The sequence below is a fragment of the Equus quagga genome, chromosome 10, assembly GCF_021613505.1.
Source record: "Equus quagga isolate Etosha38 chromosome 10, UCLA_HA_Equagga_1.0, whole genome shotgun sequence".
In the NCBI taxonomy this organism is placed as follows: Eukaryota; Metazoa; Chordata; class Mammalia; order Perissodactyla; family Equidae; genus Equus; species Equus quagga.
Window position 1 is genome coordinate 104,298,950 of NC_060276.1, and position 16,399 is coordinate 104,315,348.

The 16,399-nt window shown below is 42.1% G+C and overlaps 1 protein-coding gene across 3 annotated transcripts in view; it reads left to right on the forward strand.

Moving 5' to 3' along the window:
* ACOT9 (acyl-CoA thioesterase 9) overlaps window positions 1–13,560 on the forward strand; it is a 26,097-nt gene extending 12,537 nt beyond the window's left edge. For all 3 annotated transcript variants that reach the window (XM_046673481.1, XM_046673483.1, XM_046673484.1), the window contains 10 exons: window positions 1,765–1,848; window positions 2,805–2,908; window positions 7,237–7,310; window positions 10,850–10,917; window positions 11,436–11,547; window positions 11,710–11,800; window positions 11,975–12,060; window positions 12,484–12,571; window positions 12,721–12,871; window positions 13,262–13,560. In XM_046673481.1, the coding sequence (XP_046529437.1) occupies window positions 1,765–1,848; window positions 2,805–2,908; window positions 7,237–7,310; window positions 10,850–10,917; window positions 11,436–11,547; window positions 11,710–11,800; window positions 11,975–12,060; window positions 12,484–12,571; window positions 12,721–12,871; window positions 13,262–13,350 (947 nt within the window). In that variant the 3' untranslated portion in view covers window positions 13,351–13,560. The remainder of the gene's footprint in view (window positions 1–1,764; window positions 1,849–2,804; window positions 2,909–7,236; window positions 7,311–10,849; window positions 10,918–11,435; window positions 11,548–11,709; window positions 11,801–11,974; window positions 12,061–12,483; window positions 12,572–12,720; window positions 12,872–13,261) is intronic.
* The last annotated feature ends 2,839 nt before the right edge of the window (window positions 13,561–16,399 follow it).

Here is a 16,399-nt window from a genome sequence, read left to right on the forward strand (position 1 = left end):
ACGGCTTTGGTTTACTTAGGCATCCCTAAATACACAGACTCCGCTGCTACTACCTTGTTTTTTTCCTCATTACCTCCTGTTGATGGCCAATCTCAATCAATGTTCAGTTGATTCTGTTCCTTTCATTTCTTAAGGATCTTGCCTTACCATGTATGTTTTCTCCCTTATTTCTCAAGCCTTTTCTCAGCTTCACTTTTCCCTCAACTTATAAACATATTCAAGTCTCTTCCATCTTAAAATGAAAAATAGGTAAAATCCCATTCCCTTATACCATTCTCAAACTGGTTTTTTCCCCCCTCACTTCAGAGCTAACTTTCTGGAAAGAATTGGAAGAAATTATTCGCTCTCATTGCCTCTCTATCTTGACCTTCTGTTATTTCCCAGCCTCCTGTTCTGGTCTGCTCCACCATGCCATTGAACTGCTCTTGCTTAGCTGACCATTGGCTCCCTTATTGCACCATCCAATGATACTTCTCAGGGCTTTCCTGAGCTCTTTATGGCTCCTGATGTTGTCGAACCCATCCTTGGGCTTTGGTGACATTTCCTCCTGCCTCTCTGTTTGCTGCTTCCCACTCTCCTTTGTAGGTTCCTCTTTCTCTATTGACCCCTTAAATGTCAGTTATCCCCAGGGTTTTGTGTTCTGCTCTTTTTTGGGGGGTTATCTGCACCTTCTCTGTAAATCTCATCTACTCCCAGTGCTGTCAGTATGTGAAATACTTGTGAAACTACATTTCTGACCTGCTTTTCTGAGTTCAAGACCAATTTGTCCTCCTGCCTTCTGGACATCTTCATTTGGATATGCCATAGGCTTCTTGAATTCAACATGTTGAAAACAGCCCATTCTGCTCTTCCTGTGTTCCCTTTTTCAGTGAATGGTACATTATCTTCACTCATGCAAGCTAGAAGCCTGGGTTTATTTAAGTCTAGTCAAGTCTACCTTTTTCTTAGCTCTTGAATCTTTTCTCTTCATTTCCACTAATATTGCCATCGGTTAGATGCATATGATTTCTTGTCTGGATACCACAAAGTCTTTTAAATGGCATTTCTTGGCTTTAGCCTCTCATACCCTTAGTACATCCTTTAGCGGGTGCGTGGATTGAAGGACTTATTGTCACTCAACAAATATTTATTGAGCACAGACCCTGTCCTGAGGGTTGATGATACAAATTTGGAAGAATCTTGGGGGAAGTAGGGAGGCCACTAAACACAAAAGTATAATGTAACTTTAAATGACGTGATATTCTTCAGGTGCATAGAACTGTGCTTGATGCATATAAATGCTTGTTAAAATATGGAAGTATAGAGATAACCACTGAGTGGTGTAGGAGCTGAAGATTATGGGGAAGGAGGATAGCTCTGAGTGAAATAATTGCTTCATGATTAGGAAAGTCAGGAGGAAAACAGGTAACTGAGTCCTTGTGATTTGGTTCTCTTTTCTGAAGCTGTTTGATGCCATCAGGCTCATGCTAGGTCTTTTTCTCATTTAGGTACTGTGTCTCTGCAGAGTGGTGACAAGCTATCCTGGTGGGTCGGGGCTTTGGGCTTCAGTTTCCTCACCAAATCTAAAATTGAGGGGTCAGTCATATTGGGGGATCTCTAAAACTCTTCAATGTCTCTGGTCCCCGGATGAGATCACTAGTGGGATATGGAGGGTTAGGTCTTCCAAACAAGATCAGACTTTTTATGGATTTCAGGGAGTAAATTGTAAATGTTGAGAAATAATTTTACTTTTCCTATATTTGGTTCTCTTCTATTTTTTTACAGTTCTTGTTTGCTACATGCACACCAGAATTCATTCAGCTAAGATGTCTCCTTTATCAATAGTTACAGCCCTGGTGGACAAGATTGGTAAGTGATATTATTTTCTATGCATACTTAGAATTCTTAGTAATTATAAGATATTATTGAGATTAGAGGGAATATTCTCCTTTTATGGGGAATTTTTATGTATATATGCATATGAAAATGTGTGAAATGCTATATACCAAGATATTTGTTATAATTATCTTTGGTTGAAAGGGTTTTGCATGATTCCAGTTTTATTTTTTATTTTCTTTGCATTGTCTACATTTTTCAAAAAGACATACAAATTTCTTTTGGATGTCAAAAAAATTAGTTTTGAAGACAAAAAAGAAATGTAGTGGGGCGCTGGCCCTGTGGCTGAGTGGTTAAGTTTGCGTACTTGGCTTTGGCAGCCCGGGGGTTCGCCTATTTGGATCCTGGGCGTGGACATGGCACCGCTCGTCAGGCCATGTTGAGGCAGCATCCCACATAGCACAACCAGAGGCACTCAAACTAGAATACACAACTATGTACTGGGGGGCTTTGGGGAGAAGAAGAAAAAAAAAAGAAGAAGATTGGCAACAGTCGTTAGGTGCCAATCTTTATTTTTTTATTTATTTATTTTATTTATTTATTTATTTTTTTTTAAAGATTTTATTTTTTCCCTTTTCTCCCCAAAGCCCCCCGGTACATAGTTGTGTATTCTTCGTTGTGGGTTCCTCTAGTTGTGGCATGTGGGACGCTGCCTCAGCGTGGTCTGACGAGCAGTGCCATGTCCGCGCCCAGGATTCGAACCGGCGAAACACTGGGCCGCCTGCAGCAGAGCGCGCGAACTTAACCACTCGGCCACGGGGCCAGCCCCAAGGTGCCAATCTTTAAAAAAAAAAGTACACAAAACTCAAGGATTTCCCCTAAAAAAAAAACTGTAGTGGAATTTGCCAAAATTTCAAATGAAATTGTCCATTTACAGTACAGAAAATTTTGGCTATAGTTTGGACTCAGATTGATTTTCTGTTTTGCAGATTTGTGTAAGAAGAACTTAAGCCCAGAACAGGACATCAAGTTCAGTGGCCATGTGAGCTGGGTTGGGAAGACTTCCATGGAAGTGAAGATGGGAATGTTCCAGGTGCGTATGCCCCCAAAGATTGCCACTTGTTCCAATACAACCAGCTAGACTCAGTGAAAGAAAAGCTTATTTACCTGTCTTTCCGTAGACAGGTATATAGCTCACCACTTCTAGAAAAACAATTGAAAGTTCATGTCATATAGATGATAGGTTGCTAATATCCTCCTCCTGGACAAAGACTGACATGTTATTTGGTGTTTATTACTTTCAAATCAACATACAGCTCCATGTTAAGGTGTTTATTTGTGGTTTGGCCCCCGAGAATTTCACGAAAGTCTGAGTTATGTTAAGCATGAATGGGATTGATCACTGTGTTAGTTTCCTGGGGCTGCTGTAACAAAGTCCCACAAATGAGGTGGCTTAAAACAACAGAAATTAATCGTCTCACAGTTTGGAGGCTAGAAGTCCAAAATCAGGGTCTGGGCAGGCCACGCTCCCTCTGCAAGCTGTGGGGGAGAATCCTTTCTGGCTTCTTTCTAGCTCCTGGTGGCTTGCTGGTGATCCTTGGTGCTCCTGGGCTTGCAGCTGCAGCACTTTGGTCTCTGGCCTCCAGGATCGAATGACATTGTCCCTTGTGTGTCTTTGTGTCTCTTCTCTTCTTCTAAGGACACCGATATATTGGATTAAGGGCCCACCCTGCTCTAGTATGACCTCATCTTAACTGATTATATCTGCACCAACTCTATTTCCAAATACATAAAGTCACGTTCAAAGATACTGAGGGTTAGGACCTCAGCATGCCTTTTTGAGCAACATAGTTCAAACCATAATAGTCACTTAGACTATTGCAGCAGTTAGGAACAGTCCCTCTAGTGAGCACAGCTCAGAATAGCTATTATAAAGAAATTGAAGAAATTGAAAAGAAAAGGTACCTCAAAGAAGATATTAGCACAGAAATCAAATAATTCAGGGTATGTCCAAGATTTCATTGTGAAAACTTATTTAAGAATAACTTATTCAGCTACGCCAGTGTATTTAGCAGGCCCGTTATTCAGATACATTTTTTCTGTTATGGAATTAGGAAGTTTCACCTTTTGGGAAAAGTCTGAAGCTTGTTCTGCAGTAAAAGTTATTTGTCAAAATAGTTAACTCCCATGTTGCTGTAACTGGCAGTAGTACTGGTTTTAAAACAAAACAGAAGAAAGTTGTTGGAGATGCTGCTATGGTTTGTCCACATTCTTTCTTAAGATTCGTGGTTGATTCCTAGCCTGTTGAGTGCCATGCACAGCAGATTTCTGGCATAGGACCTACTTTCTAGGGAATCTTGACAATTTGAATCTTGGACAAATAGGTTGAAAAAGAGATAGAGAAATTTTTGGGAGGGGAAAGCCAATGAAAACCACTGTTAGACAAGTACACACTTTGGTTTTAAATTTGCATTTCTCATTCGCCATTTGGACTCATAACTCATGACTTGAGTGACCCTTCCTAGTCCAGAGAGGGAACTTGGCGATAAGTGCCCTGCCTCTGGTGTGGGCGCACACAAGTTCAAATCCCAGCTCTGCTGCTTATTAGCTGTGTGACTGTGGGTGAATTACTTACCTTCTCTGAGCCTCTGTTTTCTCAAGTGTAGCATGGAAACAGTAAGAATACCACGTTAAATGGGGTGGTAAGGGTGAAATGAAAAAAACAGCCCTGTCATATGAAGTACTGTGCCTGTCACACAGTAACCACTAGTCAAATGTTGGCACTATGTTAATTTATTCTCATTACTATTGAGATGGTCCCAAATCTCTCTTCTAGGCTTGACCTTCAGACTCACCTTTCTGAGTGCCTGTTGTAGCTCTCTGCCTGCATATGCGCTTGCTACCTCAAGTCCAGTGTGTTCCAAACTGAGGGCGTCAGCTTCCTTTCCAATCCTGAGCCTCCTCTGGTTTCGCCCAGCTCCAAACCTTTGTGATAGCTTTAATTTTTCCCTTTCCTGTGCAGCCTTTTGCCAAGTCCTGCAAATTCATCACCCACAGTAACTCACAAGGGTCCTTTCTTCCCCATCCCCTTGGCCTCTGTATTTCATTCACGTCCTCACTGCCTCTTGTATGAGTACCTTAGCTGCCTTTTATTTAGGCTGCCTGCCTCTAGTCTGTTCTCTTTCGGTTAATTTTACACATTTTTACCAAATAGATCTTCCCAAAGCCGATCTTAAATCACATCACTCCCCTTCTCAAAACCCTTCAGTGACCATTATCTGTGGATCAAAGTCTAAACTCCTTTGACTAGTTAAGATCCAAAGTGCTCTGTAAACTAGCTCCAATCTACCTTTCCAACTATATTTCCTCCCATTACCATTTATATACCTTCCTAGAGCTCACCGCTGGGCACTTTGAGCATCCCAAGAGTAGGGAGTTGTTCATCTTTGCATTCCCGATGCTTGGCACTAGTTGATGTTCATTATAATAAACCATAATTTAAGCATTAAGTCAGTGGATGAGTATCATTGCTTATCCTTTTTCCTTTGCCTGAAATCCTTGTGCCCTGCCTCTGCATGTCCACATTCCACCTGTGCTTCTGGGTCAGTTCATGCTCGAATCCTTCCCTGACCCTCCCATCTCATAGTACCTGTTCCCTCCCCATGACTCCTTCCTCAGTACCTGTTCTCTGACCCTCTCTACTGGCACCTGATTTCTGTCCCACAGAGCTGCATATAAGCATGTCTTTTCTCCTCCACTAGACTATGTGCTTCTCAATAATAGGATCTGGGTGTGAGTCACCTAGCTTGCCCCCTGCCATCAACTCATTTAACTTAGCAGTTATTTATCGAGTACCTGTTCTGTGCTAGGTATACAGCAGTGAGCAACACAGAGAAAGCTCCATTCTCTGGAGTTTGCATTCTAGTAGTGCTCAATAGTTACCTGCCTCAGTTCATTCATTGGCAGTCATTGATCGGGTATCTGCCAGCTTCCAGTCTTTGTGCTAAGTGCTAGGGATACAAATGTGAATAAAAATGGTATTTGTCCTTAGGGAGCTCACAGTGCAATAATAGGGAGGCAGCCATGTAAATAAATGATTATCCTATATTAAGTATTATGCAGTATTTCTCAACAGGGACACTATTGGCGCTGTATGTGGGAAGATTCTTTTTTCTGCAAGACTGTCCCATGCCCTTCAAGGCATTTAGCTCCCTAGTTACCCCTGCTCGTGTTAGGAGTGTCACCCAAGTCATAGGACAACCAAAACCATCCCTACACATTTCCAGATGCCCCCTACTGGGGTGGTAGCCACCACTCCTAGATTGAGAACCACTGTCGGGGGAGGACTTTGTTTCCATTTAGGTGGCCAACAAAGGAGGGAATGATGAGCTCCGCCTGGGGTGTAGCGGTGGGGCAGGGAGGGGAAGAGTGTCTTGAGGAATGGGCTGTGAGGAAGGTATCAGACAAAGGCGTGGAGGGAGGTGTGCGACAGCATAGTATGTTCCAGGACCTCCAAGTCGTTAGCTGTGGCTAGGGAAAAAGGTGCAGGTCTGAGGGGAGTGTTTGGTGAGCAACTAGAGTGGAATCTGGGCTCTGTTGTGGAGCACTTTATATACAGTGCCAACAGGCTTAGACCAGAAAATAGGAGAAAGTCGAGGGGGAAGGAGATATGGGGCCTGAGCAGGCAGTAGTGGTGGAGACTAGTGATGAGGTTTGTTGAGAAGGGGACTGAATATACCTTCGAGTTATGATAAGACTTTGATATGACTTTCCTGGAAGTACAGGCTTCGGGAGGATAAACACCTTAAAACCTCAAAGGCTTGTGCCTTGTAAATATATAGCTTAATCCACAGAATTATCACTGATTTTATCACTTCTTGGGAGCCCCTGTGGTTGACTAAGGAGACATAAACATGTGCTGGCAGTTGGCACAATAAAGTTCCCTGAAAACACTAATGTCAGTGAGAGCTACTGGAGGTCCACCTGGCTACATGGGCCATCATGAGGACAGGTAGGCCTGAAGAAAGCCAGAATTCTGCATATGCCGACAGTTAAATGATGATGCTGCAGAAGATCCCTTTGTGACCCTTGCCTTTGGGTCCCAGTCATGCACAGCTCTAAAGCCTATAGTTTGTGTCTGTCCTAGCATTTCTTGCACAGTGCACCATTTGGATATTTGAGTGTCTTTCTCCTCTGCTAGATCACAGGCTCCTTGGTCATGCTACCATTTCCACCCAGAGCCTAGTTCTGTGCCTGGCAACTCAGGGTGGGCAACTCAGCAGATGGTGGTTAATGAATGCCCTTCTCCTCTTTTTCTAATTTCAGCCTTTCTCAAAGCATGCAGGATATCTGTTAGCATTGAAGTAGGCCTTCCCATAAATGCATTTCTTACATTTGTGTTTTCTTTCCTTTGTTCTTTAGTTACATGGCAATGAATTTTGTCCTGTTTTGGATGCAACATTTGTAATGGTGGCTCGTGATTCTGAAAATAAAGGGTAATTGCTGTATTTTCCTAATTCCTTATTTTGAAAAATTTCAAAGATACGTAACACTGGAGAGAAGACTATAATGAATTTTCATATACCCATCCCCTAGACTTGAGATTTAACATTTTTGCCATATTTGCTTCATCGTTTTTTTAAGTATATCATTTTCTTTATAATGTTTTAAAGCAAATCCCAGACATAATGACATTTCGTCTCTAAATACTTTATATAGGCATCTCTTTAAAAATGAGGATATTTTCTTAAATAACTACATTACCATTAGCATGCCTAACAAAAATAATAAGTTTTTAATAGATTCTAATAGTTCATTCAGTTTTCCCCAAATATCGTTTTAATGATTTGTTCAAATCAGGATCCAAACAAGGTCCACATATTACATTTGATTTTTATGTCTCTTAAGCCTGTTTGTTTTTTTTTTTAAGATTTTATTTTTCCTTTTTCTCCTCAAAGCCCCTGGGTACATAGTTGTATATTTTTAGTTGTGGGTCTTTCTAGTTGTGGCATGTGGGACGCTGTCTCAGCGTGGCTTGATGAGCAGTGCCATGTCCGTGCCCAAGGATCCAAACTGGCAAAACCCTGGGCCATCGAAGCGGAGCACGTGAACTTAACCACTTGGCCCTGGGACGGCCCCACTTAAGCCTGTTTTTTTTTGTTAATAGCTTTATTGATATATAATTCCCATACCATACAATTCACCCATTGAAAGTATACAATGTAATGGCTTTTAGTGTTTTCACAGAGTTGTGTGATCTCTTAAGGCTGTTTTAATCCAGAATAGCTGTGTGTCTCCACTGCCCCCTTATTGTTTCGTATCATTAACTCATTGAAAGACCAGGTAGGTTCTTCTATATATAATGTCCAACTTTCTGGATTTGTCTCATTGCATCCTCATGGTATTTTTTTTTGACTTAATTTCTCTATCCCTAGTATTTTCTGTCAGCTGAAGTTAGATCTAAAGCCTTGATTAGATTCAGGTTCAATATAATTGGCCAAGAGCACTTTGTAGATGATGCTGTCTATGTATCTCGTGTCTCATATTGCATCATATCGGGAGGTATAGATCGTCTCACTCATAGTGATGCTAAGATTGATGCTTGGCTTCAAGTAGTGACAGACTGACCTTCCCATTGTAAAGTTCAGTTTATCCTCTTATGATCAGCAATAATCTACAGGGTGTAGTACAGTGCAGGGTGTATCCAAAGTACACTTTGTCATCGTGCAAATAGCTGGTTCCCCATCAGTCTTTCTCTAGTGCTTTAATGTCCATTGCTGAACATTGCTCTCATCATTAGGAGGTGTAAAATGATTCTCAAATTCTCTCATTCCTTCTATATTTGTTAGCTAGAGTTCTGTAAAGAAGAGCCTTCCCTTACCAATTAGGGCAGTTTGGTTTATAGAGGAAAGGCAGGATTAATGTTTCATTCTTGCTCTTTATGTACACATTTTCAGAATAACAAGTTGGGTTACTATCTAGTGATGACATGGTTTTTCTACTTTTTTGGCTTTTTAAAAAAGTATCATTGTGAATTCATGGATTTTAATATAGTGCACGTATTTCAGTAAATTGCAGCTATGGTTATTCTTGATGCTCAGAGTTTCCCGTCTTTGGTCAGTGGGAGCTCTTTTAAGCTGGCTTCCGTAATAAGCTCTTCTGACATATTTCCCCTTTAGTCTTTAATACCTTCCTGCTCTCTGGAGCAACAAAATGTCTTGGGCACATCTTAGACATTTCTGCCCCAGGCCTTGAGTCAGCCATTTCTGCAAGGAGTCCTGGGGTTCCTTTTAGAGGGAACTTGTCTTCAGAGACCCAAATCTGGGCACTAGAGCTGTACATTGTTACTAGTTTGTCCTTGTTTCTAGGTGTTTTCAGTGGACAGAGCTAGCATGTATGTTATAAAGCAAACAGACAACCTTATGAATTTTACTGTCATTTTCAAGTCAGATTTAACTATACAGACTTTAACTTATTTGGCTTTATACTTTATCTTTTTTCTCTTAAATTAAATTCTTGGTTCCTAACAAGAGTTAGACCCAAGGCATTCAAACTGAGAAAAACTGTCTAACTGTGGAAGTGGGGTGGGAGGGAATGTTACAGGATTGCTGTTCGTACAGGACAGAGTCTAGAGGCCTATGGGAGGTCTAATTTGTATTAGAAATTTTAGTTATGGGGGCCAGCCTGTGGCCGAGTGGTTAAAGTTCCACATGCTCTGCTTTGGTGGCCCGGGTTTGCAGGTTCAGATCCTGGGCGTGGACCTACACCACTCATCAGCCATGCTGTGGAGGCATCCCACATACAAAATAGAGGAAGATTGGCACAGATGTTAGCTCAGGGCTAGTCTTCCTCAAGCAAAAAAAGAGGAAGATTGGCAATGGATGTTAGCTCAGTGTGAATCTTCCTCACCAAAAAAAAAAAAGAAATGAGTTAGAAGTCTACAATGAAAAATCTTTTCTGCTACATGGAAAGCTGACTTGGAAAACGAAGTTAAGATAAAAAAATACCTAGCTAACTCTGATCTGAGCAAAGAATATACCCATCTCCTCGAGCTCTTCCCACCAGCCCCAACTGACCTGCTGCTCCTAGTGGCTGGCCTAGGGCTCCTTTTCCAGCCCCGGGGGTGGGGGTGGGGAGCATTACTTGAAGTTTCTCTCCCAGCTGATGCATTTCAATTTTCTAAGCTGCCATTTCAGTTCTTTTGTTTCTATTGTTGTTTCATCAAACCTTTGGATTTTACCACAGTGAAGTACTATCCCTTTTATCTCAGTTTTTTATTTTGAAAAATTTGACACCTATAGAAAAGTAGAGTAACACAATGAACACCCATATACCTTTCATCTGAATTCACCAATTAACATTTTACCACCAGCCTTATTCTCTTACTACCTCTCTATAAATACACACATATACGTATTTTTTCCCTGAATCATTTGAAAGTGAGTTTGAGATTTCACTCCTAAACAGGTCAGCATGTATATCCTAAGAATAAGGTAATCCCCTACATAACCTCAATGCTTTTATTACAGCCAAGAAATTTAACAGTGATACAATTATATTATCTAATATACAATCCATATTCAAACTTTGCCAGTTCTTCCTAAAATATCCTTTATAGCCTTTTCCCCTGAGTCAGGATCCAATTAAGGATCACGTATTGCATGCGGTGATCATGTTCCTTTAAAATAGTCCCCCTGCCATTTTCTGTCTTTTAAGACATGACATTTTTGAAGAGTCCAGGCCAATTGTCTTGTAGAATGTTCTACAACCTATTTTTGACTGTTTCCTCATTATTAGAATTAGATGAAACATTTTGGCAAGCAGCAGCATCCTTTTTATAATGTGAACTTTCTAGTGTACAGGTAAGTCTGTCACCAGAAGGCTCCCCTTATTCTTCCAGAGTTTGTGTGTGAAGCAGTCAGTAAGCATTACCCAAAACTAACAGCAAAGACTTTAAAACTAGTGGGTAATTGTTCATCTTCCATTTTTATAAGGTAAGGGCACATTGTAAACTGTATTCTTTTCTTCTCTTTAGGCCTGCATTTGTAAATCCGCTCATCCCTGAAAGCCCAGAGGAAGAAGAGCTCTTTAGACAAGGAGAATGTATATTAATTTGTTTATAATAAGATATGATTTAAAAAGCACATTAACTGTACTGCAGAGGAGATTTTTTAAGAGTATGTACGGACTCCTCATACCAGTCAAGTGTCTTGCTCATGCCAAGAATTTATTGAAATTAAAAATACCTTATTTTTTGTTGCAGAGTCCATACTCTGAACAATTTTATTGATCAGACAATAGTTATTAAGTGAAGTAATTGTTTTCTCATTTTTAATGAAATGGGAAGTGTTTCCTAATGAAATACCTGCTGGTCAGGGCTCTAGGTGGGGATGATTAGAAGTGGTCTCACACTGAGCCGATACAATTTCCAGCTGGAAGCAAAGAATCCCTGGACGTTTGCTGTGACCTTGGCAGCCTTCTCTGGGATATATGTACAATTTCCAGGGGGCTTTTAAAATCTGGAAATACTGCCTTTGTAGGGTCCAGGGCGGCCCAGGTCAGGAACCCAGTGCTATAGTGTGACCCTCCTGATCGTAGCTGCTTGTTGTCCTGTGTTCCAGTGAACAAGGGGAGAAGGGTTGCCTTCAGCTCCACGTCGTTACTGAAAATGGCTCCCAGTGCTGAGGAGAGGACGACCATACATGAGATGTTTCTTAGCACGCTGGATCCAAAGTAAGTTAGGATGGTAAGATTCCAGGTCCGGAAAGCATTTGAACCTTGGCCTTTTCCAGAGCCACACCTGCCTGAACATAGTGGAAGTTGTTTGTGAATGTTTTACTTGTCAGCAGCGACACCGCGACATTAACAGGGTTTACTGAATCTCCATTTGTGCAGGACTATAAGTTTTCGAAGTCGAATTTTGCCCCCTAATGCAATGTGGATGGAGAATTCAAAACTGAAGAGCTTGGAAATTTGCCACCCTCAGGTATCATAATTGAGTGAAAAATCTTCTCAATAGGATAACTTGCATTCATGGTCCTCACCTAAGGTTTGACGCACCTAAAACTCACCTGTGTTGTATGGCATTGTTAGTTCCTTTGTTCTGTATATGAGGGTGGCCATGAGCTGATATTTGTTAATATCTGTTTTATGTCCAAAGGAGAGGAACATTTTTAATCGGATCTTTGGCGGTTTCCTCATGAGGAAAGCATATGAACTTGGATGGGCAACTGCTTGTAACTTTGGGTGAGTTAGATTTAAGGTCGTCTTACCTTTTGAGAAGCAGTTTATACTGCCCCATCGGAATGAGACATTTTGGACCAGTCTGGCTGTGTTGCGGAATATGCTGTGGTTTTAAATAAATAGCACACTGATCCCAGCTGGGTTTGATCTTCATTGTGAAGGCTCTTGCTCTGACTTTCTAAGTTAGTACATTAAAGACCTCCTGAGAAAAGGAGGTGATGATATGCAGACTGGAAAAGATACAGTGATTTTGGCACTGGTGTGGTCACCGTGGCATCTCTTACTATTCCTCACTGGTAGGATTATTCCTCCCTTCTCTAGGTTTATTATTTGATCATTTAAACTCTGCTTCAGCTGATTGTTAGGGAAAAAATAGACGTCATCTGAATTGTGCAGGTGACCCCACGTTCTGCCTCTCCCCAACAGTGGCTCCCGACCGTTTGTGGTAGCAGTGGATGATATCATGTTTCAGAAGCCTGTTGAGGTTGGATCACTGCTGTTTCTTTCTTCGCAGGTAGGTGTGCAGTGAGAGACGAAATACAATTTTTTATCATTTGGGCCTAGAAGAGAAGTTTTTATTTCTAAAGTCACTGTTTCTCTTATGACTACCTTTTTCCCCCTTCCTAATGCAGTCGACTGACTACTGTGTCTGTGATCTCTTAGGTGTGCTTTACTCAGGGCAATTACATTCAAGTCAGAGTACACAGTGAAGTGGCCTCTCTCCAGAATAAAGAGCATATGACCACCAATGTCTTTCATTTCACGTTCATGTCGGAAAAAGAAGTGCCCTTGGTTTGCCCCAGAACATATGGAGGTAAGCAGCAGCATCTGCTTGTCCCTAATGAAGGGAAGAACTTTTAAAGAACTTTTTCTCCTTTTAAATTGTTGTAGGAAGTACACCGATGTGGTTAGCTCGAGAGCATGTCTTTAGGAGATTGTGCTTTTGAGCTTCTGCAGCCCTGAGGGCCAGGATGCCTCATGGGCTGCAGGCAGCTGTTGCTGCTCTGCCCACCTGGCTGTTGTCTCAAGGTCTGGTGCCAGCGGCATGCAGCCACTGGTGGTCACAGAAAGGTCCAGCCGAAGGAAAGGGGCGGGAATTGAGGCCCACTCACGTGAGAACTTTGCGCACACCTTGGTCATGTGTTTGGATGACAGTCTCTAAGCTGCTGCGAGTTTCTCCATGGTTCTCTCTCTTGTGTTTCAGAGTCCATGTTGTATTTAGATGGGCAGCGGCATTTCAACTCCATGAGTTTACCGGTGAACTTGAGAAAGGACTTCCTTGTGGAGCCCTAGGAAAACCGCGCTTGTTGAAGACCAGCACTCCACAGTGACCTAGTCCTGATGAAGGCCTGACCAAGTGTTTCGGTTTTCGTGTTTATTCTCATCCTCCATAGAGAAGAATATATTCAGCTTTTAGGATGATCAGAAACGCAACACAAGAGAGTGGCCAGGTGGGTGGGGCAGAAGGAGAAAGTTATTAAATAATAAATACTTTTAAAATCATTTAAATTGTGAACCTACCTTGTTGCCTCCTGTCTGCCAAAGAATTTAGTGCAGAATGCTTTTTATCCGTTTGGAAAACTCAACATACGCAGTTTCCTGCCAAGGCATTTGGAGGGCGTTCTTTAAGCCTGACCTTCGCTGCACTTCCCCTGTGTTGTCTGAATCTCATCAGCCCTACGTGATTCCTTTGTATTTTGCCTCCCTCTACTTCCCGGCTTTTGTTGTCAGGGAGGGTAGATGAAAGGTTGGGGTGAAGGGATTCGACAAAAGATAGGGCATTTGGAGAGATCTGTGGGAAGCCTTAGATCGAAAGCCATACCAAGAGGGTGTTCGGAGATGATGTAGATGAGGACACACAGGACCACGGGTTCATTCTTTCATTCGCCGGAGAGCTCGTCAGCACACTTGCTAGGGGCTGGGCAGGGTATATCTGGTTAAAAACAACAACAGTGATAATAACAGCTGCTTACGTCTGTGGAGCACTGGCCATGGGCTAGGAAGGCACTGTCCTAAGCACGTGACATCTATTAGCTTATTTATGTTTTCTACCAACATTGTGAGGTAAGTTCTGTAACCCCTTCATAGGTCACTCAGGAAACTGAAGCACAGAGAAGTTAAGTAACTTGCTCAAGATTCCACAGCAAGTACATGGTGGTGCTGGGATTTGGAACCAGGCAGTGTGGGGCCTGGGTACTCTTGACCAGTACACAGTACTGCTTTCTGGGAATATAGCAAGGGAGCCTATCCCCCATATCACGGTGTCGCCTCGGAACACAAAGGGAATTATTCCCAGGAGTCTGCAGCCAAGACACAGTTTCTTCCTTTATGCGACGGGAAGCTGATCAAGTTCAGAAGAGACTGAAACCAGGCTGCATAGAAGAGAAAAGTCATCTCTGCAAAGGTGCTCCCAGGAAGGGAGCAGTCTTTAGTGTGGATTCTCCTTCAGCAGTCACAAACTAGGCTCTGCCTCAGAATTAGCTGAGTGCTTTTTAAAAAAAACCATATCAGTTTAATATTTATTGAAATCACAGTTAATATGGACAAGCACGTCTGGCATAAAGAGTCATGGGAACAAACACAGCTACTCTCGAGGCGTGCCATTTGCCTCGCAGAGTCCGGCCTGTGCTGCACTGTGGTAGCTCGCTCGCCTCAGTCTTTGTCCCCCCACACTGTGCTTCCTTCCATCCCGAGCTTCTGGCCCTTCACGACAGCATTTTGCATATCTACCTATAACCCGGTGGGGTCCCTGAGGTGGTGAACGGGAAGGGATGGGCCCTGGGGAGTTGTCTGAATGTGTTAAGTAGAGTTCAGTTAACACCAGACCTACTGCATCCTGTTGTATAGATTATACATTGTCCACTTATTGCTGCACACTGAACCTTTTTCTAGAACTTTTCTTGCTATTACAAGCAGTGTTGCCGTAAATATCCTAAATAGCTAAAACATTTAACCCTTAAATTATTTTCTTAGGAAATTGTAGAGAAGTGTTATCTAGATCAAAATAGTATGCACATGTTGAAGGCTTTGAGTATGTATATCACATAACTCTCCAGAACAGTTGCACACATTCACTTACTCATCAGCAGTTTCTCTGAACTTTGCCAGATTTTATCCTTTTCTTTTTAAAACATCTTTGCCATTTTGATAGGTGAAAAACGACATTCATTAATTGCCATTCTTTGAATTCTACTGAGATTGAACTTAAAAAATTGGTTGTTGTCTTTTTGAATTACCTGGTCAAGTAATTTTGGATATTAGAATCTTAACTCAAAACCTGCTAACTACTGAGAAAGGTTTTTACATAATAGGAACTGGAGGTTTTAATTTTTAGTACAGGACTTTAAGAAGATGAGATGGAGCAAACTATGGAGGATAGTAAGTTCTAGATAATTAGTGTTCTGTCTCTCTTTAAGGAATAGTGAACTTTTTATCCAGTACCAGCACTGCTACGTGTCTAGCATGGAACTTCCTAAGGTGGGTTGGACGTGGTTTTGTATTGAATGGTCCATGCTTAGATATGCCAGTTTTACTTGAGGCATTAATTACCAAGTTTTTAGCTTTTGCTTAGGTATTTCTTCAATGGGCTGTCTTCAAGGAGAGTGTGTTCATTCATTGGTTTCTTTAGAAGAGTTCACGCTAGTATGCTTTGCACTGTGTTGTGTGCCCATGTGACACTGTGGATTGTTTCTTGTGGTAAGCCAAATACTCTGTCTACATGTTCCTTTTGCTACCTGCATTCTCTATGATATGATCTGCTTTATCTCATCTCTTTGAAGAGAGCCAGGATCTTGATTCCCGAAGAACTGAAGTCCTCCCCTCCACCCCAGGGAGTTCATTTTATTTTTTTTTCAATAAGTTTGCGCAGAGAGAAAGATATTTTCTCTTTCTAAAGGCCTATTTGGTTTTGTGGGATGGCGGGGCTCACCTGGGAAGTTCTGCTCCATGTGGCATTGGCTGGAGTCACTCAGGCAGCTGTGTTCAGCTGGGAGCTCAGCTGGGGTGGCTGGAGTGGGTGGGGGTTGGCTAGGCCTCTCTGATGGCTGGTTGGATTTCTTAAATGTTGGCTCGAGGGCTCCAAGAGCAGCTGGCTAGATTCCCAGGTCCCAATTATGTCATCCTCCTGCCTCTCAAAGCCATTTTTTTGGAGGGAATGGTCGGTGGTGTCATGGAAGTTGTCAAAGATGAGCAGGATGATTGAGAGGTCGCTGGTAAGAAAAAAGTTTCCAAAAGCGATGGTGCCTAGGGCTGGATGGCAAGGGGCTGAGTTATTCCAAGGGTCCAGTTCTCTTTCCTGGGTGAATTCCTCAGACACTAGTGCTAGTGAGATGCTCTTTCACAA